This window comes from Apteryx rowi, unplaced genomic scaffold (genome assembly GCF_003343035.1).
Source record: "Apteryx rowi isolate R43461 unplaced genomic scaffold, aptRow1 scaffold_1291, whole genome shotgun sequence".
NCBI lineage: Eukaryota > Metazoa > Chordata > Aves > Apterygiformes > Apterygidae > Apteryx > Apteryx rowi.
In genome coordinates, this window is record NW_020447521.1 from 25,908 (window position 1) to 47,845 (window position 21,938).

Genomic DNA, 21,938 nt, shown 5'->3' on the forward strand with positions numbered 1-21,938 from the left:
AGTCTGAAGTAGACTGCCCTCTCATTCCTTATCTCCGAGCTTCTCTTTTCTTTTGGCTTTGGGACTGAAAAGCTGCTGCTTGTTTTGCACCTCTTTGTCAATGACAACCTAGCAAAAATAAAATTTAAACAGGCAGTTGGAGGGTCCTCCRGGCCATGGGAAAACCTGTGTGAGATGGAGTTTCCCCACCAGCCAAGGAAAGGGCTTGCACTGCTGCCCTGGAGAGGGTYCAAAGGGCGCTGGAGGCTGGGTCAGACCCAGACTCACACAAATTAAAACAGGACGCCACTTTCTTTCACCAGTTTCTGCAGTAACATTCAGCTCTTAAGTATCAAAATCCAAAGTAGGATTCACTCCACACAGCTGAGATGAGAAAGTGATGCAAGTACTTTAAAACAAAACTGTGAGGTTGCTGCACACCAGAAGAGTCACYAGACTTAGGAAAAAACAAAACAATTGTATTTTTAAAGACAGAGGTGGATCTCAGTTCACCTTCAAGTGGGAGAGGGGAGAYACCGTTTCAGGTCTAAAATATCCCGATCCAAGAAAGTCCAAGGAATCTGCTCCAGAGAAACAAAATAAAACAGAGAAGTCTTTTAAAAAATTAATGACTGTAATAAACCATTGGAYGCTGTAAATTAATTAAATAATTCAGTATAAATATTGCATGAAATAAAAATATATGTGGTATATTAACAGGCATAAAATGTTATTAATGCTGATAGCATATAAACTCTGTGCTGTTATACTAAAAGTCAGTGATCTCTTTGCCTAACTTCTGACGTTAAACTGCAAGTAAACAGGGGTCCCGTTGCACCTGCAGGTRGGACTCTCAGCACAAACAGGAGTTTCGTGCCAGAGGAGCGTATCAGCAGCGGAGCCCTTCCTCCACAATCTAATCACCAGTGTACAACCGCATTAATGCAAACACAGCACTAAGACTGCATCTGCCACAGCTACTTCTGCGCAATCCCTTGGATCCTTCTTCTCTTAAAATATTTTCAGCCTACCTTAAGCTAAAAGCTGTAACTTATGAATTTATATCCCTACAGTGATTCTTGTTCCAGCCCAGATGTGGGCTCTGGCCAGGGGGTCCGTGCGGGGATTGCTTTGATTTACCATCCGAATTGTGCTGTCACACCATGCTTAACTAGGCAGCCCTTGCTCTCARAAGCGAGTAATCCCAAAACCATGGCTGGTCTGACATGTCAGCGAGGCAGGGAGCCCTGGGAAGCAGCYTTACCTGACAACTGTCGGCTGGGAAACTGGCACCTCTGAGCCGGAATCCRACCATCCCAGAGGTCCGTCCCTGGCTGCACATGGGGTCACAGCCCACCTCTCACCGGACACAACTGGACAACACCAACCCCAAACGCCCAGTGCAAACAACTCACCATCTCCTTGGCCCTAACAAGGATGAGGATCCCTGGCCGTGCTCCAGGATGCCAGAGCCAGGAAGGTGGATGCATTTGTACAGTGTCTCTAGGATCCCGGAGGGCCGTGGGGAAGGCATTGCACCATGGTTAGCAGCTCTGTAAGTGTCCTTCAGTCTATTAGATGTTCCCTGGGATTTCATCCCTCCCTGCTCTTCCAGTCACCCCTGCACCACTGACGTTATGAGCAACGGTGCCCTGTGCAGACACGTTCATGGGTCCCCAGTGCCCAGCTCCATATGTGCCCTGGCTCCCTCCTCACCAAGCACGCAATTACRCTCACGTGGCTCTGTCCTGAGGGCCCTGCTTGAACTGATGTCAGGTAGCTGCAGACTGTGGCAACACACAGCCAGACTTTAAAAACAACAGACATGTTGAGTCCTAAATAAGTGGTCTGACTTTTCAAAAGTGCTCAGCATCCAGATTTAGAAACCTGACTCAAACAGTCACTTTTGCAAAAAATCTTAGCCACGTATGTATAAATAGCAATCCATGTTTTGAATAGATTAGCCAGCATGATGCATCGCAGATGCGGTGATCAATGCGGCAGAAGGAATTTGGAAAAGTTTCCCCATAGCAGTGAGAGAAGCAATCCGTGGGCTGTGCTCTTGTGTGGGGTGGAGGAGGCTGGAGGAAGAGTCAGGGGGCAAGGAGCCCTCCCCGAATGAGTGACAGGATGCTGACCTCGACTCCATCAATCAGCCCTTCTTCCCACAGGAGAATCCTGCTGTCCTCAGTCAGAAATCTCACCCCTATATAGGTTTAGAAATGTTCTATTCTATATGAGCTGTTCTCTGCAGGGTGAATCATTTCAGTCCAAATGAGCCTTCAAGCAGAGGCAGCCGTGCATGTCACAGGCTCAGGAGCACACCCACACCTAGAGAAACATGGCATTTGTGGCCATGAACAAGAATAGTTTCACAAGAGCAATCCTGGAGCTCACGCCTCAATGCACATAAAACTCCCAAAAGAAAAATCCCGCCGTGCTGAAGCTTACGTAGGATTGCAGACATTTAGGATTGTTGTACTAAATAAGGCACAATGTCCGGCTGGGTCAGAGCACGGCACTGGTGCTGATGGCCCAAGGGGTGGTGAGAATGGCTTGGTCCATCCTKCAGTGGCTTCACTGCTTGAGGCATCAAAAAAACATGATTAATGCTACCTAGGGTGACTCTGGACAGATGGTGTTCATGCTTCTGACCTGGCCGGAGACATCTTCCAGGAATTGTCCATGATCTGAGTTTGTATCATTGAATTAACCAGTGCAGGGAGCATGGGTGGGTACTGAGGCTCAGCCATCTGTACTAATAAATTGGGACATTTTCTGGTGTTTCAGTCCTGGCCAGCTAGCAGCCTCTCAAATGATCCCCAGGCACAGGGGCTGGCCCTGGCCAGGGCTTCCCCTGGTTTGGAGGGTGGCTGTCGTTAGCAGGATGGACAACGCCATGCCATCGTGCGGTCCTGGCGCACGTGGTGATGCGAGCACAGCCGCCAGGACTGGGAGAGGTGGGAACAATCTTGGAAAAAGGGATTGAAGAGCCCACCAGAAATCTGGCCTCAGTTCCCCTCTCGGACATGGACTCCTCTCCAGCAAGACCCTGAGATGCAGCATTCAACCAAGGTGCAAAATTCTGATCCCTTCAGCTTTGCATGCCCCAACCTGGGAGCTGTTGAGCTTTAATGTCACTAAATGAGATGAGACGCAGGACTGGGGATCAAACCCCATGGCTCACAGCACTGGGCAGAGGTGGCTGTTGGGGTAAATCTCTCGGGAGCTGCAAAGCCAGGGCCAGTTTTGTCAGTGCTCTGGCACACTGAAGACAGAGGTAGCATCTCTTTTTAGAGATGCTATCACCCATGTCTTCAGGTGCCCATATACCTTTAAAAAAGCCCAGCTTTCAGGCATGAGGAATATAAGCTTGCTCGTAAGTTAGATAGCTGTGGTTTATCAACCCAGCTGCCTCCGTGGACAAGGAGAAGGGAGAAGGATGTGCAAAGCAGTGACAGTTCAGGCTATCCTGCAAGCGCAATGATGATACTTACACCCCCACTCCCCAAAGTGCAAGGAAACACAGACCTCTGGCAACTCCCAGGTCTCACACACACACACACACACACACACACAATCCCATAGAGAAGCTGAGCAAAATCAGGGGGTCATTTCTGTGAGAAAAAAAAAAAATCTACATTCAGTGACACCTTCATGTGTCATGAATTCCTCTCAGGTTTGCCAAGATGCTTATAATGAAAACAGAGTAAAAATACATTTAAAAATGCAAATTATTTTAGCACTTTTTTTGTAACTGAAACCTTAAAGCTGCCTGAATTTGAAATATAAGCATTTTATAGAAATACTCTGTTGCACCCATTTTTAACACACTTTCTGATGTGTCCTATTCTGTCCCTCCTCATCTCCAGCCACTGATCTAGAAGGACACAGGTGTCATGTAGGTCCTGTGTCTCCCATCTACCAGCCCCATGTGGACCTCTCAGATGTCCAAGACCATCTCAGATGGTGCTAGGCTCCTCTGCGTGAGAACCACCAAGATCTCCACTAGCTGTGTTAGGAGTTTTGGTACACAACCCACATCTGTATCCCTGTGTTTGGTGTCTACCACCTGCATGTGTCTCACCCCAGCAAACATCCCAGCACACATCGCATAGGCTCTGTGCATGTGTTCAGCCATGCAGGACTTCGACAGCAGCTGTTGTGATCAGTCTCTTTGAGCATGGCCAAAAGGAAAGGGCACTTTACAGCAGCACAGTCCTGAAGCAACATCAGCAGCTTTAACTGCTGGAAGAATTTGTAAACACTCGGCTTGGCGTTGATACCACTCTCCTCAGGCCATGGCTGCTGCATGGAGACCCCAAAGAGCCTGTGCCTACCATCCCTTGGGACAAACTATATCCCTGGGGTCAAAGCCGAGACCAGCTTCTGGAGAGAGGGTAGGGCTGAAGTTTTCCCCCATCAGTAAATAGAGGACATGACCAAGATCAGCTTGTCAATCACTGCTGGAGGCTCAATCCGTCACAGTGAATTGGCTTTATCACAGCTGGTTAGACTAAGCATGCCCACTGGCATATAAATGGTCCTGCATGAAGTCCGCTATGAGAGAGGAACACTTCACAGGGCTATTTCACAGCCACAGTCTGTTAAGCATGCAGCCCATCTCCACAGGCCCAGTTCTACACTGGTCCTTACTCCTCCCCCAGGCATCCCAGGCCTGCACTGCAGCTGCCTCTCCAGGCTTTGCAATGGCTGCAGTTCAAATCAGAAAACAAAAATAATTTGCATTCACTCAGCAAAATGTCCTTATGCCCTCGGCAGCTCAAACAGTGGCAGGCAGGAGGGGCAGACCCCCCAGCTCCTCCCTCAGAAACAGCCACTGACACCCTTTTCCTCCTTTATCGCATTATTCAGGTCAAAGAGAATTCTAAAACTCCAGAAAGGTGAAAAAAGGGGAGCATGGGGAGAGAGGGAACAATTTGCAAAAGTAGCAAGGAGAGATTGGACACAACATGTCTGAGTTTGCCAATAGCTAAAGACCGAAGAGGGGGTAGGTAAAGGAGTAGGAGGTAAAAGACATTTCCGGGTAGAAAACCTCTCAAGGGACATATGGTGAGGGAAGGAAGCCAGGAGAGAATGAATGCTTGCAAAAGAAATGAGTGGGAAACCCAGGGCAGGACGAAAGAGGCTTAGAGTTTGGATGCCAGGACAAAGAGGGGAAGGGGAAGGAGCAAGAGAGGGAAGATGTGATGAGACTGGTGGAGAAACAGGCAGAAGGGGCTGCAGGGGAGGTAGCTGGGATGATCCTGACCATGTTTACACCAGGTCTTGAAACCCTATGGCTCTCCCCATCAGTTATCAGGATTTACATTTTAAAGACAATGCATTAAAAAACATTATTGCTGCATGTGATACAACCCCATTCACAGCCTCAGACTCACAATCACACATGGCAAAACATAGGAGACAGCACTTGTGAAAAGACTCAGCTCTGGGCCTGAGGAAGGGATTGGAGAAGATGTCCTAAACCCTGTCTCTGTCCCAGGTCCCATGTGTGACAGTGGGCAAATCACGAGTTTGGGATTTACTGATGGCAGAAGCTCTGAACTGGTGAGTGAAGCTAAAAACTTTTGCACAAGAATGGGTGGGTAAAAACCAGCTGTGAACATGATCTGGATGGAAATCAGAAGGTGATTTCTAGTCATCATGGACCTTCCTCCCATAGGAAAAGCACTGGGAAAAGTGACAGGCTGACTTTCAAAGCAAAGTTTGCTCAGCTGAGGAAAGGCAGGTGCCCACAATGGCAGGGATCAGACTAGATGGCTTAGGTATTCCCTGCTGCTCTTCTTTATGGACATATTTCCAAAAAAGCAGCTGTCAAAGTGCAATCATTTATTTTGGAGTCCAAATGGGAGCCAGGTTCATTTATCAGCTCGTCTTCAACATCTCTGGGTCTCAGTTCCTAACCTGTAAAATGGCATATTTTCTCCCCCTGATGTCTTTTTCTGATGTGTTTTTCTCTTGCACACATGGGGCACAGACTCTACCCGTGCATGTGTAGCACCACATTCAGACAGGGCCTGCCCTCACTGTTTCTGTAACACAGAGAACCCCTCATCTCTACGGTTTTGGATTTGAGGCATCTGTGCAGCAAATAAGCAATGAATTCTCATAGATGAAAGAAAGCTACAGTACACAATGTTTTAATATGCACCCTGCTGCTTTTAGTGCGTAATAAGACCAAATTACAACAGGCAAAATGAACCAGTTACGGGATCTCATTTGATGACTGTGTTTTTGCCAGTATCTCAACTGCTGCATTGACCTCTCCTTCTGTGTCAATCAGAGCCTGCAAGTTTGCATTTTGGTCCTGGAAGCCCATGGCACTGAGCTGTTGCATTTGTCTATCAAATCTGGTCTGTGGTGCTTGCTCATCAATCTCCTCCTGGCTTTCTGCTTCCTCTTTATCTGACACTAGACTTACATCTTCCTCAGACTCACTGCTTTTTGCAGAGTCTTCCATGCTTTCCAGATCCAGTTCCACATCTGGGTCCCCCAAACCAAATACAAAATCTGGAACTTCTGTTGAGAGGGTCTGTAAACCCAGCTGGACCTGTAGCAAAGCCTGCAGTGCTCTGGGGTTTCTCAGCAAGGATGAAATCTCAGTGTTCTCCATCTCCAGGGGCAGCTGCTGTGCCCTTTCATCTTGCAGTTGAGAATTTCCATCACTTAAAATATGAGTGTTATTCAGCAGCATTTGTGCTGGGCCCTGGGGGTTTGTTAATGCACTCTCCAGGTTATGCATGAGTTCTGAGTTTTCTGTTAGCTGCTGGACCATGCTCTGAATCCCTCCTGAGCTGGGCACCACTGCACCTGCTGCAGGCCCCAAATTCAGCACAATAAAACTGTGGTCTGCACTGTTGTAGGCATCCTGGCCGTCATAGTCATTTGCATTATCACTAGCCCTGTTTGACTGAGGGGCCCAAGGATTGGGTAACGGTCTCCGGTTTTCAGTACAGGCTGGCAGCCTGGCTGGACTCAGGGACGGGCTACTGTCCAGTGAAACAAATAGGTTGTTTCCCAGTTCTGTCTGCACAGCATCCAACATGGGCTCCTCAATTTCCCGGTAGAGCTGTTCCAGAGCACCGTACCCACCAGGTATGCTTTCAAGGTTGTGCAGGGCACGGTCATGGTTCCTTATCATCTCTTGCATCATGGCAGGGCTGCTGGAGGCTTCTAATATTTCTCTGATAAAATGTGGGTTGGTGAGAATGTGGCTGATCTCAGGATTTTGTTCAGCCAGCTGCTGCATCTGAGGGTTGGACATGATGAAATCCCTGGCGAGTTCGGCACTGGCAAGGATGTTCTGCACAGAGGAGCTCTGCATTATCTCATTTACCAAGCCATGCAAGGACACATCTCGCTCTTGAACTCTACTCACCAAGTCCGACACGTCTGTTGAGTCCAGGACTATGAGATTTATGCCTGTCACCCCAGTGGGAAACCCTAGCAAAAACAAGTTGTTGTTGATGGTATTCAGATCCAGGTCTGAACTGATGAGCTCAGACAAGAGGTTTTCCGTGGTCTGGGTCACTAGTTCCTGGCTGGAGGTCAACAGGTCTTCAAAGTGACCTTGGAGTTCAGACATCATAGGATGGTTCAAACCTGGGTTTTGCAGATCAGCTATGCTTCCCAAGAAAAGTAAGTTGGAATTACTGTGGCTGGGAGGTCGCATCAGTGTGGTCGCAGTACGTTGATCTGCCAGGCCATCCTGTGATCTCTTTTGGGACCTGATGACAAGGTGGATGCTGTCCCCACTGTGAACTCCATACTGGCTCAGAGTGTCCTGATCCTTGAGGATTTTCCCAGCAAATATCAGCGCCAGCAGGTCAGGGGGAGTTTTGAAACGTTTGGAGACTTCTTCCTTAAACTCCTGGACAGTGCTGCTCTGAGCAACCACAAACTGCTCCTTCTGCTTGAGGGTCTTCACAGTCACTTTGATGATATTTGAGGAATCCGTGGTGACAACTGGTTGACTAGCCCCTGCTGCTTCTTTGCTTTCGGTCATGGTGACTCTGAGACTGGGACTGTGCTTTGGTCTGTTGTAAAGCAGAGGTGCTGGCAGAAGACGGGAAGCAATGGGGGCCGGTGGCTTTCAGCTGAAATACAGTGATGGTTGTTCCTCCTGTATGGTGACAGCTGCCTGGGAGGGAGCAGTGAGAAAGGGGCAAGGGCTACTTTTCCCTGTGGTGCAGCCAGAAGCCAAGCCCAGAGCACACATACCAGCCAGATGTTGCACAGCTGCTCCACTCGCTCACCAACCGAGGGGCTCCCTCATGTTCCTCATGCTGCTGCGGCCCCTGCCCGCACAGAACTGCCATGCTGCCAGCCTGCATGCGCTGTGACCTCACCAATGATGTCACAGTGAGCAGCAATGGCATGAAGAGGGGACATCTCCCTTGAAGCTGAGTTTGGGCTTCCTTGCGTCTGCTGTCCCTAATCAACCTAGTCCCAGAGACATGGGAAGCCAGGGAAAATCCAGGCTTAGGGGACTCCAGACCCGTTTCCATAAGCATCTCCTGTTGGGAGACGACCTCCACACCTGGCAGGGTGCAGGCTGGCACCGCTAACATCATTGCAATGCTCCATGGCGCCTGCTCTCTTCCCTCTGGTCCTTGCCCACTCATTCCCTCTCACCAGGCTTGCTTCAGGGATGTGTTGCTGCCCAGCCAACTTTGGGTGCCCTCACAGTTTTGCTCCCAGACCTGCACACCCACATGGAAAGTCAGGTCCCTCCTCTCACAGGATCCAAGGAGTGTGGTCTCTGTGCTCACCACCTTCCCAATCCCGCTGACCCCAGCTGCACAGGAAGGAAATACACCCAGTCTTCAGCCTGAGCACAGGAGCACTTCTCTTTTCGACTGGGAATCACTGTCACAACAAGATGCAATGGGAGCGTATGTTGGTTTTACCCCCTGGGATTGTCGCAGTGCAGATGTTCCCAGGTAAGGGTCTTTAGGCTGAATTACACAGGTATGGGAATAGATGGTTTTCCCAGCCCGGCCCAGCCAGGTCTTCCTTACCTGGAGCAGGATGTCCCCAGCTCACCTGCAGAAGCTGCTGAAAGTCTCCCCTCTCCTCCACAGGAGATTAGCCACCTCTCTGTGTGCAGGCCACCATCGTGCTAGGCTGTGCAATTTCAATATGCTTTAAACAAGGATTTAATTCAGTCCTCATGAATGCTGTTAAATTTAATTCAGTGTTAAAAAAAAAAAAGTACACTGCAACATAATTAGCAAAAAACAACACTCTTTCACCCAAATGAGAAAGCTGATGTTTGTTTCAAAATTGTATTCCTAATGAGCCAAAATGAGGTAAATTTGTCTTTTCATCCCATGCTTTGTTTCTTGTTTTTGTGATTTTTGGAAAAAGTTTTCTCTGTCTCCAGTCTGGTGCTCAATTTCTTCATTCGCAAAATTCAGAGACTAACTTCCATGGAGCCCGTACAAAAATCCAGGTACACATCAGAAAAACAATTTCATTTGTTTAGGCTTTTTCCATAGCTTTCAGGTTATTTAACCAAAAAGTTTCTGAGTCATGTGCAAAGAGTGCCTATTTTATACCTGAAGCATGCTAAGCACATCACATGGTAATTCCCCGAAGTATGGTATGGTTTCTTGCTCTGTTATGGACATCAGTGTGATCTGGGGAAAAGTGACTTCTTGGAGTCAACACTGCTGTGAGATCTCACGGGCATCACTGCGACAAGCAGAAATCCCTCACTGTGCATGCTGCACCCAAATGCAAGGGCATGGGGGACCCATTGAGGGCATCTCAGCCCTGAACAGCACTTGCTATTCAGGGCTGTATGGAGCTCACCTCCTGTCAGCAACACAGGGTGGCAGGGCTCTCCCAGGTAAGTAAACCTATTCTGCTGTCACAGGCACCCATATCCTCCCAGATGTAACCATGCAACACAACTCCATGTTAAAAAGGGTTTGCTGCACTATCTGGAGCAGCCTAGTTACTCTATGGGGAATTCCTTTTGATTTGCATCCCAGATTTATTTATTTCCTGATTTGTTAGAGGAAAGGCAGTAGTACATCAGTACACATTAATACAGGCAGCTGAAACATTCAGTATTTTTAGACAAAAAAAAATAAAAAGAAAAGAAAAAAATCCACTATCTCAAGGAAATGATCACTCTCCACAAAACCGTGAACCACACTGGCTTTCATTTTAAGCGATCAAAATCCAGGTGCTGAGATGAGCAAGCTATGAAACATTGCTACGATGAATGGACTGAATGCTTCCATCTCTTTGTTGTTGCTTGTCTGCCTCCCTGGTGGCAGTAACAGCTCTGAGACTTTCCTCACCATTAAAGAAGCCCATTAACTCGAGTTGCTCTGGTTCTTCCTGGGATTTGATTTCTGGAGCTTGCTAGGGTTCAGGACTTGTCCCAAGAACTGCTTGTAGCATTTGCAGCATGTTTAAATGTTGTTGTTCCTCCTCTGATGGTGTCCATAATGCGGGGGTGATTCGCCAGACCCAGCGCTATTGCTTGCAGCATTTGCAGAGTTCCCAGTATTCCCCAGACTCCGCAGACGGAAGGTGAACCATGGAATCAGCACAGGTGCTTCTACCACGAGGATCTGCAAGCCCTGCTCAATCTGTAAACAAGCCTGCATGGCCCTTGGGTTAGACATCGCTGCTAGCATTTCAGGGTTCTGGATCTGCTGAAAGAAGTCTGGCATCCTCTGCACGACGTCCTCTTGCTGCTGCGTGGCCTCAGCGGAGGGCGCAGCCGGGGCTGCCAGCTGGAATCTCTGCAGCAGCAACAGCATCATCCACTTTGTGTAGAAGGCGCACAAGTTCACAATCAGCTGGAGGGATTCGGTGACCTGGTGGAGCATGCTCTGAACGCCTCCTGTGTTGGGGGTCTCAGCTCCCACCCCAGAGCCAAGGCTGGGCAACAAGGAGCTTTGCCCGAGCAGGTGGGTGGTCTTGCTGGTGACACTGTGATCAAGGTCAGCAGAGTTGCTACTGGTACAAATGCTGGTGGCACTCTGGGAAGGAGAAGGAGACCCTGAACGGTCCCTAGTATCATTACAGGAGAGCTGGCTTCCCCTGCCTGTCCTCTCCAGGGATCGATTTCTCACCAAGGAAGCAAAGGAGTTGTTTCCAAACTGCTCATGTGTTGCATTCAACAATGCATCCTGGCTCTCTGTGCCCGCACACGTCAATGTGTTGTCACGTCCTGGGATATTTTCAAGGTTGCTCACTGCTCGGTCTTGACTCCATATTTCCCGCAACATATCTGAGTTCCTGACAATGTCCAGCATCTCCTTCATGACATTTGTGTTGTTAAGGATGTGGCTGATCTCTGGGATTTGCTGTGCCAGCTGCTGCATCTGTGGGTTGGCCATGATGAGCTGCCTCATTAGGTCAGGGTTGGAAAGCATGCTCTGGGCAAATAGGCTTTCCAGCGCCTGCACCATAACTGCTGAGCTGGGCATGCACTGCAGCTGGTTCACCTGCTCTGTGCTTTGGGCACTCATATCCGAGTTGCTGGAGCTCCTCCCAGTCAAGACAAATGTGCTGCTAGAAGTGGAGGAGGCTCTGGGTGGCACCGGGGAGGAGCAGGCACTCGCAGGTGGGCTCCCTGCATGGAACAACTCTTCCTGGGATCTCCTTGGCTTTCTGATAACAAGGTAGACAGTGACGCCATCATGAATCCCGAGTTGCCTGAGTGTGTCCTGGTCTTTTAAAATCCTCCCAAAGAATACCAGCACCAGCTGGCTGGTCTGGCAGTTGAAGTGCTTGGAGATGACTTCCTTGAACAGCTTGATGGTGATGTTTTCTGGTACCACAAATTCCTTCTTCATCTTGGGTGTCTTCACTGTGAACTGGATGATGCAGGGGTTGGCAGCAATGACTGAGGACATTGCTGTTCTTTCTCCACTCTTGACTACGGTCAGCACAGTGCTTGTGTTTTGTTAAGTGATGATATTCTTATTGTTACTATTATTTCAACTGTTTTTGCTGCTGTGCTTTCAGGTATAGAGGAGTGGGAGATGAGAGGTGGGAGCTGACCTGGCCCTCTGAAACGCCAGACTCTGTTCCCAAACCATCCCTACCAGCCCCCTTGCTCCTGTGTCCATGCCACTGGATTCCTCATTGCCTTCCTCCTCCTGCTGCCCCTTTCTTCTGGGCTGTGGTCCGCTGGATTATGACATCATCAGTGACATCTTCACAAGCAGCCACAGCAACGGTGTCACCTCTCCATCCCCCCATGCTTACATGGACAGAGACATCATGATCAGGAGGGTTTCACAGTCTGGTTGGGCTCCACTTTTACCCTTGCATCAGGCTGTGCAAGTCCAACAGCATCATCTGTGCGTGGTCAGGATCAGTCATGAGAGGACAGATCCTCCTCTGCTCTGCTCTTGCTCTTCTCTGCACTTGTGTAAGATGGGGACTGTCCTGGTCCGTGGGGTCCTGGTTGTCTCCACTTACACACAGCCAAGTGCACAAGTTCCCTGAAGCAGGGACTGTGTCTCCTCTTGCTGCCTGAGAGGTTTCCGTCAGAGACCTTTGGAGGCCCAAGGAGACAATTCAGTAAGAGTTTCTCACCCCATCTCCTAAGATGGACAGGGCTGCCCCAGTTCCTGCAGTGAAGAGGCTTGTGACAACTCCACCTTAGAGGGCTATTGCCCTTAATCTTATTGCCATTAAGGCCTTTTGCCCTGGGATGGGGGACAGCCTATCCATAGGAGCTGCAGGCTGCCAGCATAGGACTATCTTGGTGATCACTGGGTCTGTATATCTATACATGCCATATCCCTAAAGGACTCCCAGGAGAAAATTACTGAGATGAAGCAGAACTTTAGCAGGAGGTGCCATCTGTGAAGTGAAGGAGTTACTCCTGCAGGAGTCAGTCCTGCTTTCCATGAGCTAAACTCAGAGTAATGCCTGGTCTCAACTGCACTTCACCTCCTCCTTCAGTGAGATCACCGCAAGCAATGTGAAAGGGGATATGGAAGAGGAAAGGTGATAGGGAACAGGTAGGACAGGCACTGTCATTGCCAGCCGGTCTCATCACCAAGCACTGGAGATGCTATGTCTGGCCTCAAAGTGCCAGCAGCATCTATCCTTGCTTAGAAGAGCCCTTCCAAAGAGAATGGGCAGGGGCATCACAGAAATATCACCCATTTCAAACATGCACATACATACAGCTAGAGGCCAAAATAGATGTGCATACTACCTCTCAGCCCCACACCATTCCAGAAGACAAAGATATCTCTGGGAAACCAACTCTGTACCCCACAACATCAATACTCCACATGGTCATATTTTCTAGATTGGGTATAGTCAGTGCTGGAAAATCTACTGCTGCTCTCCTGAGCTTCTCACAGCAGTTAATCATTCCCACTGTTCAAAATAAGCTTTTATTTCTAATCAGAATATGTCTGGCTTCATTTTCCATTCATTCAAATTCATCTTTCTCAAGGGCATTACAATGATCCTTAGCATCAGATATTTCTTCCTGAGACTTCCACCCTGCAACAAAGATGCCTCTTTAGCTTTTTAAGAATCATTACGTTTTGCACCCTTTATAGACCGAGCATTTTCTCCGGCACTTGAATAATATGTCTGTTCTGTTTCACTCCTCTCTAGATTTTCTTGCTCTTTTAAAAATACCAACCCCAAACCAGAAGGCAGTACTGTATTGCAGCATAATTCTCACCACGAGCAATCTTCTCCCTCTGCTCCCTCTCTCTGCCCTGCACAACTCACATTAACCTACTCATCCCTAGCAATTCATTTTAAGGCTAAAACAGGCTCTGGGTTAGTATGGGCCCCAAACAGGTCAGCCAGGCTCATCCCTACTGAGCCCAGCAATGGGTATCTTTTTAGAAATCTTTACTCCAAAATATCTTTAATTAGATGTGCTTTATTCCCTGACCTCATGTTGTGCAAGGCAGAGCCTCCTTTGCGGCACAATGCAACCTTGGAGAGGCTGCATTAAAACATGGCCAGCAATTGCCAGGCTAGACCTCTGGGTCCATCCAGACTGCTGCGTTCACCAATGCCTGCAGCTGAGCGTCAGCCTCTGAGGAGCTGGGTTTGGGAGCGAGGAGAAAGTTGCAAAGAACTGACAGGTACACGAGGGAGAAGTCACTCCTGGCAGTTCCAAGTGTGGAACAGGAAGAATGGAGATAAACTGCAGCACTGTGAGCTCTCTGCACTTACCTGCTGCTCAGGGAGGGGAGGGCTCACTGCTGCCCATTGCTACCTTCTCCTAGGGCAGCGCAGTCTTAACGCACTGTGCCACTGATCACCCGTGGGATTGTTCTCCTGTGTTTATTCGCCAGCAGTTTCACATTTTGTACTTGTCACTCCTGCAACTTTTTAGATGAAATGTCGCCTTCCAGATTAATCTGTAAACGCAGAATACGCTATTAACTAACTGCACGTATAGCATTTATGGACACATATATAAGAAGACATTACACAAATGCAAACATAAAAACTTCAGAAAACTCTCTCAAAAACAAGCCCAGAGATGAATAAACCAACAGGGAAAGCTGCAAGTCAGAAAGGGGTTGCGGTTCTGTGTTGCACTGCAGCCATGAAGCAGCTTGGATTTGCAGCACGGATAAAAGCCAAATGAGAGGTGCACAGTTAATGAAAGAAGAGGCGCTTGACTCAGGACTTCCCTGATGAACATGGGAGGCCGGAGGCCTCTACATGTAGCTGGTCTGTATTTGTCCTTTCAGTCAAAAGCTGTTCCTGCTCTCCGCAGGAAGCCTGTCTTACCTAGAGCAGTATACAAAATAGCCCTGCCTCTAACACCTCCTACCAGCCTACCTGCTGGGAGCTAAAGCTGTCAAGTTTTTGAGCAGGAGGAGCTTGGCCCCAGCCAGGAATCCTAATGGCAAGCCTGAGGGCCGTGTTTGCAGGTTGATGCCGCTCACACTCAAAGCTCCCCGTGGTGCTGGTCTGGTTACCGTGGTGTAGATGCCGTTCCCTGCCTCCCTCCCCTGCACCTCTGCCTTTCCAGCCCTGCGTAGCTCTGCCATCAGACACCAGGGTCTGCACAAGTGGGGCATCTCATACCAGCTCTGAGGACATGGTGCATGGGAGCAAAACAATAATATGACACAGAGAGGAGAGCTACAAGTGTTCAGAGCCTTGGGCCGGGCATCTTTGGATGGGAGCTGGAAGATGGTCTGAAGGATCAGTGAATATGCAGCAGTGATGCAGCATCCAAGCCTACCACAAAAACAGCAATCATTACACTATACCAGAGGTTCACAGTGATGCCTCACAGGCCACCTTGGCTGTGCCCCTGTACTCATAGTAGGTGTGAGGGAGGAATTTGTTTCTACAGAATGTCAAGCGCTTAACAAGAAAAACAATGGGGAAAATAATGGGGAAGCTTCTTGCTAGAGCAGCCAACCCTATTGTCTCCATCATCCTTTTTGTTAAGAGAGTCACATTTCTGAGGGTCTTGCAGGTGGCTACATGCTGATCAAATGCCATAGCCAAGAGGACTACCAACTCAGCACAGAAAATGGCATGAATGAACATCTGGGTAATGCAGGCTTCAGAAGAAATCTCCCCAGCCCTAAAACAGAAGATTGCTAGTGTCTTGGGCATGGCAGTAGTAAACCGCAGCAGGTCAGCAACTACCAGCATGGACAGAAAGAGATACGTGTGCTCATGGAGGCTTTTCTCTGTGATGATGATGAATAGCAGATGGAATTCCCAGGGAGAGCGACTACGTACATGAGTGTAAAGGGGACGGAGATCCAGAGGTGAGACACCTCCGTGCCAGGGAGGCCCATCAGGACATAGGTGATGGGAACAAGGGCAGTGTGATTGTCAGCTGACATGAGAGCCTCTTCCTTGCACTTTCTTCACAGCTTCTGGTAACTGAAAAGAAAGAACAAAACAAGCTTTAGTGTTATAGGGCTTGAATACATGTGCTCCCAGACTCAGGGACAGTGCCAGAAGATCTAATGCTTGATAACTGTTCACAGAATCACAGCGTCATGGAAGAAGCCAGGCCAGAAGGGATCCCAAGAGATCTCTAGTCCAACCTCCTGCTCAAGGCAGGGGCAGCTCTGAGGTCAGACCAAGTCGCTCAGGGCTTTATCCAGTTGGATCTTGGATACCTCCAAAGGTGGAGCTGCACAGCCTCTCTGGACGACCTGTTCCTGTTACCGGGCTGTGGTTGTAAATATATATAGTTTCAACTATAGATCAGCCTTCACTCCAAACAGACAGGAGGTGGACTCAGTTGGGAGTGGCACCAGGTTTAATCCACCTCTTTGATTCTGAACACGGAGAGGCTGTTTTCCCTTTTCTCTTATACCTTCCTGACCCTGGCATAATCCCGCTCTCATTAAATAGGTACTGGCTCTCCTAATAGGTCCCGGAGTGACTGCAAAGGCCTGTTTCATAGCAGATCTCTGTTTGCAATGACAGTCTGTAATGCCCTGTTTTAGTTGCTGCCTGACACAATAAATCTGGATTCCCATCTGGATGTGAACACCCAGGTTAACCTTGCCTGGTTAAAAGCAGTCCCACCACAAAGCCCAGTGCATGCTTGTTTCCCCATGCTTCTCTGCAATGCTCTGCACACATCTGTTTCTGCAGTTTTGGGCTGATATCCTCTAGGGTTTTTTTCTGTGTGCCTTTGAGGACAAAGTGTCTCTCCTATATGGGAAACAACAGCAAGGGTTTTGGAGAACCTGTGTGGATCAGGTAGCTTGGGCTGAAAACACCCCACAAAATTTATCAAACTTTTTGTGCATAGACAAGAACGGTGGGAGGTTGAGGCTAAAACCCGAGGAAGAGCCTTGCCAGGGCTTGGATCAACATGAAGATGCCTGTGTTTAGGTGCCTCTCTGCAGGCAGCTGAGCTCCCACTACATTCAGGGCTCATCCTAGGGTACCGGCAGCATCCGCATGGAGCTGTCAGGAGCAATGCATCTTTCCGCAGTGGCAGCTGGAGGGCAGGTGGGATCCCCGAGGACATCTCAAAGGGCAGCAGACACCCAAGCGAGGGCAGCTGAAGCAGCCCCAAGTCAACGCAGTCTGTAGAGCCTGGAAGGCGATTTCCCTGGCCGAGCACAGGTGCCTGCTTCAGCCGAGCTGAGTCACTCTCTGGGAAAGAAAGCTGCATCAGGTTCAAGCCCTATTTAACAGTCATGGAGCATAGCGCACTCAGCCACGACACAGGCTTCCTGCCTGCCACAGCAGGCATAATTTTAATTTCAACCCTTCCACAGATAAAATATCTTTCTAAAAGCTCAGAAACTTGCTCGCTCAATGCAAACAGCTCACCAGTTTCCTGGCCCAGACGCAAATGAGGGATTTCTGCGGGTAATCCTCAGGTGGGGATGTGTAGGTGCTGGGGAATCTGCACTCACAGCAGGCAAGCTCATTTTGCTTCCCTCTATTTCCCTACCACCACCCATCTCAGAACATAGGTCCTRATAAGAAGGAGAAATAGAAAGCCAAGCGTCACCTGAGGTGCACCCACCAAACTGCTCCTTCCCCGGGACAGCAGCGTTTCTCTAGTCACTTCTGCTCGGACACAGCCCCAGCTGTTCGGGTATAGCCTGTATCCCTCATTCCTTAGGAGTATGACTTTGCAATCAACCCTGTTAAATTAGCTGTATAACGATTCTGTCCATCTCAATAGTATGGCTATGTAGGTCTTTGCGTTAGCTGAAAATCTTATTAGCAATGATTTTGTACTTGTTTCTACACAACTGATAATAGTCACATACAGTATCAGACCCCATGTCCAATCACTGCCGAATCTACCCAGAAATATACTGAAAACTAGATCTTGGTGCCGAGCTATTGCTGAATTAAGATTTTGTGTTTAGCCAATCTGTACTCCATTAACATCTGCTTTACTTATAATGAGGTGTATTCTTTTCTATCAGAATACTGTGAAAATAAAACATCCTTACACTTGTATTCAGCCTTCAGGTAATGTTATCACCCAAAAGCGGAAGCCATCAGAAAATGAAATGACATAATTCTATGGAAATAAAACACTAAAAATAAGTATTGATTGCCATTAATTACATTCTTTCCTTTTTACACTTTATTGATCAAGTCTCATATTCACTTTTCCATTATTTTATTTGGAGCTGATGTCAAACTAAGCAGTTTCAAATTTCTCTGATAATCCCATTTTCTCCTTTTTGATATTAGCCTTAGCACATGTCAGAAGGGGCTTTTTTTAGGGCTTTTTTCTAACATGCCAGTGATCACTGAACACTCCTATCTCAAAAACATTCCTATCATCTGGTCCATTTTGCCAGCTCCCCATTGTCTTTCAGTCACTTTCCTCTTTCCAAAGCTTCATATCTCCCACACCTTGCCTGTAGGCAAGGCCCTCTCCTCGCCCACTGCCCACCCGGCTATGTCCTTATGCCCGAGCTCCCCGGCAAGAGCAGGCGGGCCACTCGCTCCCGGATCTGCCTCGTTCTCACCCCATACACGATGGGGTTGAGCATGGGTGGCACGACAACGTAGAGGTTGGCCAGGGAGATGAGGACGTGCCGAGGAATGCACTGGCCGAACCGGTGTGCTAGGAAGGAGAAGAAGGCCGGCGTGTAAAACATGGCAATGACACAGAGGTGGGAGCCGCAGGTGTGCAGAGCCTTGGGGGAGGCGCGTGGGGACGGCAGCCCCCGGAGGGACCTCAGGATCAGCATGTAGGAGACGGCAATGGAGATGGCATCCAAGCCGGCCGAGAGGAAGCCAGCGGTTACCCCGTACCAGATGTTGACAGTGATGTCAGCACAGGCCAGCCGGGCCACGCCGATGTGCTCGCAGTAGGTGTGCGGCATGACATTGTGTCCACAGTATGGCAGCCGCTTGAGGAGGAAAATGGCAGGGAACATGATGCAGAAACTCCTGATTAAAGCCGCCGCACCGACTTTCGCAATGACGGAGCGTGTCAGGATGGCCATATAGCGCAGGGGGTCACAAATGGCAATGTACCGATCAAAGGCCATTGCCAGTAAAACGGCTGACTCCGCCACAAAAATGAAATAGATGGAGAACATCTGCGCCAGGCAGCCACTGAAAGAGATCTTAGTGGAGACAGACCAGAGGACACCGAGGGTTTTGGGCACGGTGGCAGTGGATAACAGCAGGTCGCACACTGCCAGCATGCACAGGAGGATGTACATGGGCTCGTGGAGGCTTCGCTCCTTCGCGATGGTGACCAGCAGGACCGAGTTTCCTAGAAGGGCAACAATGTACATCAGACAGAATGGGACAGAGATCCAGATGTGAGACTTCTCCATGCCGGGTATGCCAACCAGGATGAAGACTGCTGGGTGTGAGTTCGAGCGGTTGGGCGCTGACATCGTTCAATGCAATGCTTTAAGTCTTTTCTTACTTGCAGGTGCTGTGTGTAATGATAAAAGAATGGCTCTAAGAGCAGCTGAACTGTACCCAGGATACTATATTAGCCAAAGGGGAGCTGAGTTCCTAATTAGCATTGCTCACAGCTGAGATACTTGAACTTCTGAACCAGATTTTCTCTGAAAGTGTTAAATATTGGGCAATTTGCTCAGTCATGGTTCCCTCCCCCTGGTCTTGCTCGTGTCATTTCTGCTCTTTGGTTCTTTGATATAAGGAGAATCTTCTGCCTGAAACTGCAGGGAACTACAGCAAAATATACAAGAGATTCATTCTTGAAACAGTGATCACATGAGTGCTCCTCAGGGTGACCTTTTGGATGTGATCATCATCTATGCTGTGACTGACAAATCTTCAGGACTGGAGATATTTTAGGAAGAGTTCTCTTGCCTCCCACAACTGCCACAAACAATGTGTGAGCATTGTTCATTCTGCTCTGGGATCTTATTCGAAGAACACCCGGGGTTAATGAATCACAGTAATCTGAAAGCCACCGGAAATCAGGACACAGGAGCCTGGTTCAATCCGGTCCTTCCTGGGACTTTATCTCCCCATATCAGCCCCCAATAAAGGTCTGTGTCTGTAACCCTGTGTGAGAGCTCACTTCCCTGAGAGTAAGAAATGTGAAAGGCAGGGAAAATCCCCTTTCATTGCCAAAAGGGCTGAGGAAGAGAAGACTCTGCTTTTCTTTCAACTGCAGTGGCAGCTCGACTTTGCAAGAACCCCAGACAGCAATGTCCAATCACCCAGGTACCTGGAGAAATTCTCATGTGGGATGTGAGAAGAGATTAAAATTAAAAGCCACCAGCAACAAGGCATTACCAAAATGTCCAGGATACAAAGGGGATTTTACAGCACCGTGAGGAGTAGCCAGCTTTGTGTCTGGGGCTGCCACCTTATGCAATATATCCATACAGCAGAAATCAAAGCTCCGAGCTGCTGCTGGATAGCCAGGTGAAATTAAGCCAGTACTGCTCATAAAGAAAGAAAACCTCTGAACTCCCTGACACCAGTGACTGCTGTTTCAAAGGATATGGAAAATTTACAGGCATACTTCTGCACTAGCTCACACATAGTGCGCTTGTATTAGCAGGTCACAAGTCCATTCTCAGAGGTGAATTCTTCTGCATCAACTAAGTCTGCAGGAGATGAGCAGGTAGACTGTCCTCTTGCTTTCCTTCCAGAAACACATTACCCAGTTCCCTCCCTCACACTCTCATGCAGGGATTTGGGGATCATGCATCCAGGTCTGCTGCCAGGGAATGGCTACCCACCTCTGGCAGTGACAGGACACAGTAAAACCCACATGGACCGCTGGCATTACCCCACCTCCCTAATCAGTCTCCGTCTCACCAAACTCTATGGAAATGACAGAGCCTTGAGCCCAGCTGACTCACCAGTCTCCTGTGCCAGGTGATGAGCTCTGCTGTGACCATGCCTGAGCCAGGGAGTTTTATACTGCATCCCGAGCATGCCAGGAGGGAGAGCAGGGCACTTCTGTTTGTGACTCTGGCCCTGATGCAGGTGGCGAAGTGTTTATTTACCAGTTTATTTTCCTGTGTTATTTCCTACTGCAGTGATAATTGGGTAGGGATTGCATGAGCTCTGCAGACCCTCAGGGGTGCCCAGAGCAGGCAGGTAATCACAGATACTCTACACGGGGGGGTGTCCCATAGCTATCTATCTCAGTGAATCCTCCTCAGTCATCACACCCCAACTTTACACACCAGTAACTTCTGCAAGATTCCTAGTCCTGGCATTCAAAGCAGTTTCCAAGGCTGTGCAGAGGGGCCACCATGGAGCAAGAAGAGACTTGCTAATCAGATGTGAGTCATCCTTGCCCCTAGACTGGGAAGGCTTTGTGGTTAGGATCTGTTTTACCTTTTTGTGAACCATGATGGAGAGGAATTTGGAAGCTCAGAGATGGACACCAGCAGACATTCCTGCTGTAAACCTTTTAACTGATTTTGTCCTCATTTTGGGTTTTAGAAAAGAGTAATGGATTTATTTTGTCCATTGAACCACTCTTTCTCCTCTAGAAACCAGCAGAGACCCTGAGAGGACTGCATATTGGGGCCCAGGGAGCTGCAAACAGCCAGCTTCCAACTACTGTGGACCTTTGGGAGAGCTTTGGGGACCAACGGGGATCTCTAATACATCAGAGCAGAGCAGTCAATCAATGACTCTGCCCTCGCTGCTGAGGAACTATCTCAATTTAGGCAGAACAGCTTACAAGGATGTGCTATTTATTATCTGCCTGTTATGAGGTGGCTTGGGAACTTTTATTAATTAACTAACATTTGCTAAGACATTATGATGATGGAGGCGAGATGAAGTAAAATCATTAAGCTTTGCTACTATAATTTATTATCCACAGAGCTCTGCAGATGAAGAACAATTAATAAAGGACCATTGTTTGCAGACAGCAATAAAAATGAATGGAAATGTGGTACTTTAACTTGAAACACTTAAGGCTTTGTACACACTGAAAGCTGTGCTTATCTCCATCTTTATTCAGTAAAGCATTCAAATACAGT

At 48.5% G+C, this 21,938-nt stretch overlaps 2 protein-coding genes and 2 pseudogenes across 2 annotated transcripts; all 4 read right to left on the reverse strand.

Annotated features, from left to right (window-relative positions):
• Positions 1–6,208: 6,208 nt before the first annotated feature.
• On the reverse strand, positions 6,209–8,008 carry LOC112961157 (annotated as a pseudogene).
• A 2,207-nt stretch (positions 8,009–10,215) lies between these two features.
• LOC112961150 lies at positions 10,216–11,885 on the reverse strand (annotated as a pseudogene).
• Positions 11,886–14,807: 2,922 nt separating this feature from the next.
• On the reverse strand, positions 14,808–15,839 carry LOC112961151 (olfactory receptor 52B2-like). Its single transcript, XM_026056038.1, is given in 4 exon segments — positions 14,808–15,205; positions 15,208–15,270; positions 15,273–15,704; positions 15,707–15,839. Coding segments are annotated over 4 exon segments (1,026 nt in total).
• A 2,550-nt stretch (positions 15,840–18,389) lies between these two features.
• LOC112961152 (olfactory receptor 52B2-like) lies at positions 18,390–19,346 on the reverse strand. Its single transcript, XM_026056039.1, has one exon. The coding sequence runs from the start codon at positions 19,344–19,346 to the stop codon at positions 18,390–18,392; it is 957 nt and encodes a 318-aa protein (XP_025911824.1).
• Between the last annotated feature and the right edge of the window lie 2,592 nt (positions 19,347–21,938).

Bases quoted from the DNA above. Each gene is read 5' to 3' on its own strand.
- LOC112961152 (XM_026056039.1), bottom strand. From the start codon at position 19,346: ATGTCAGCGCCCAACCGCTCGAACTCACACCCAGCAGTCTTCATCCTG.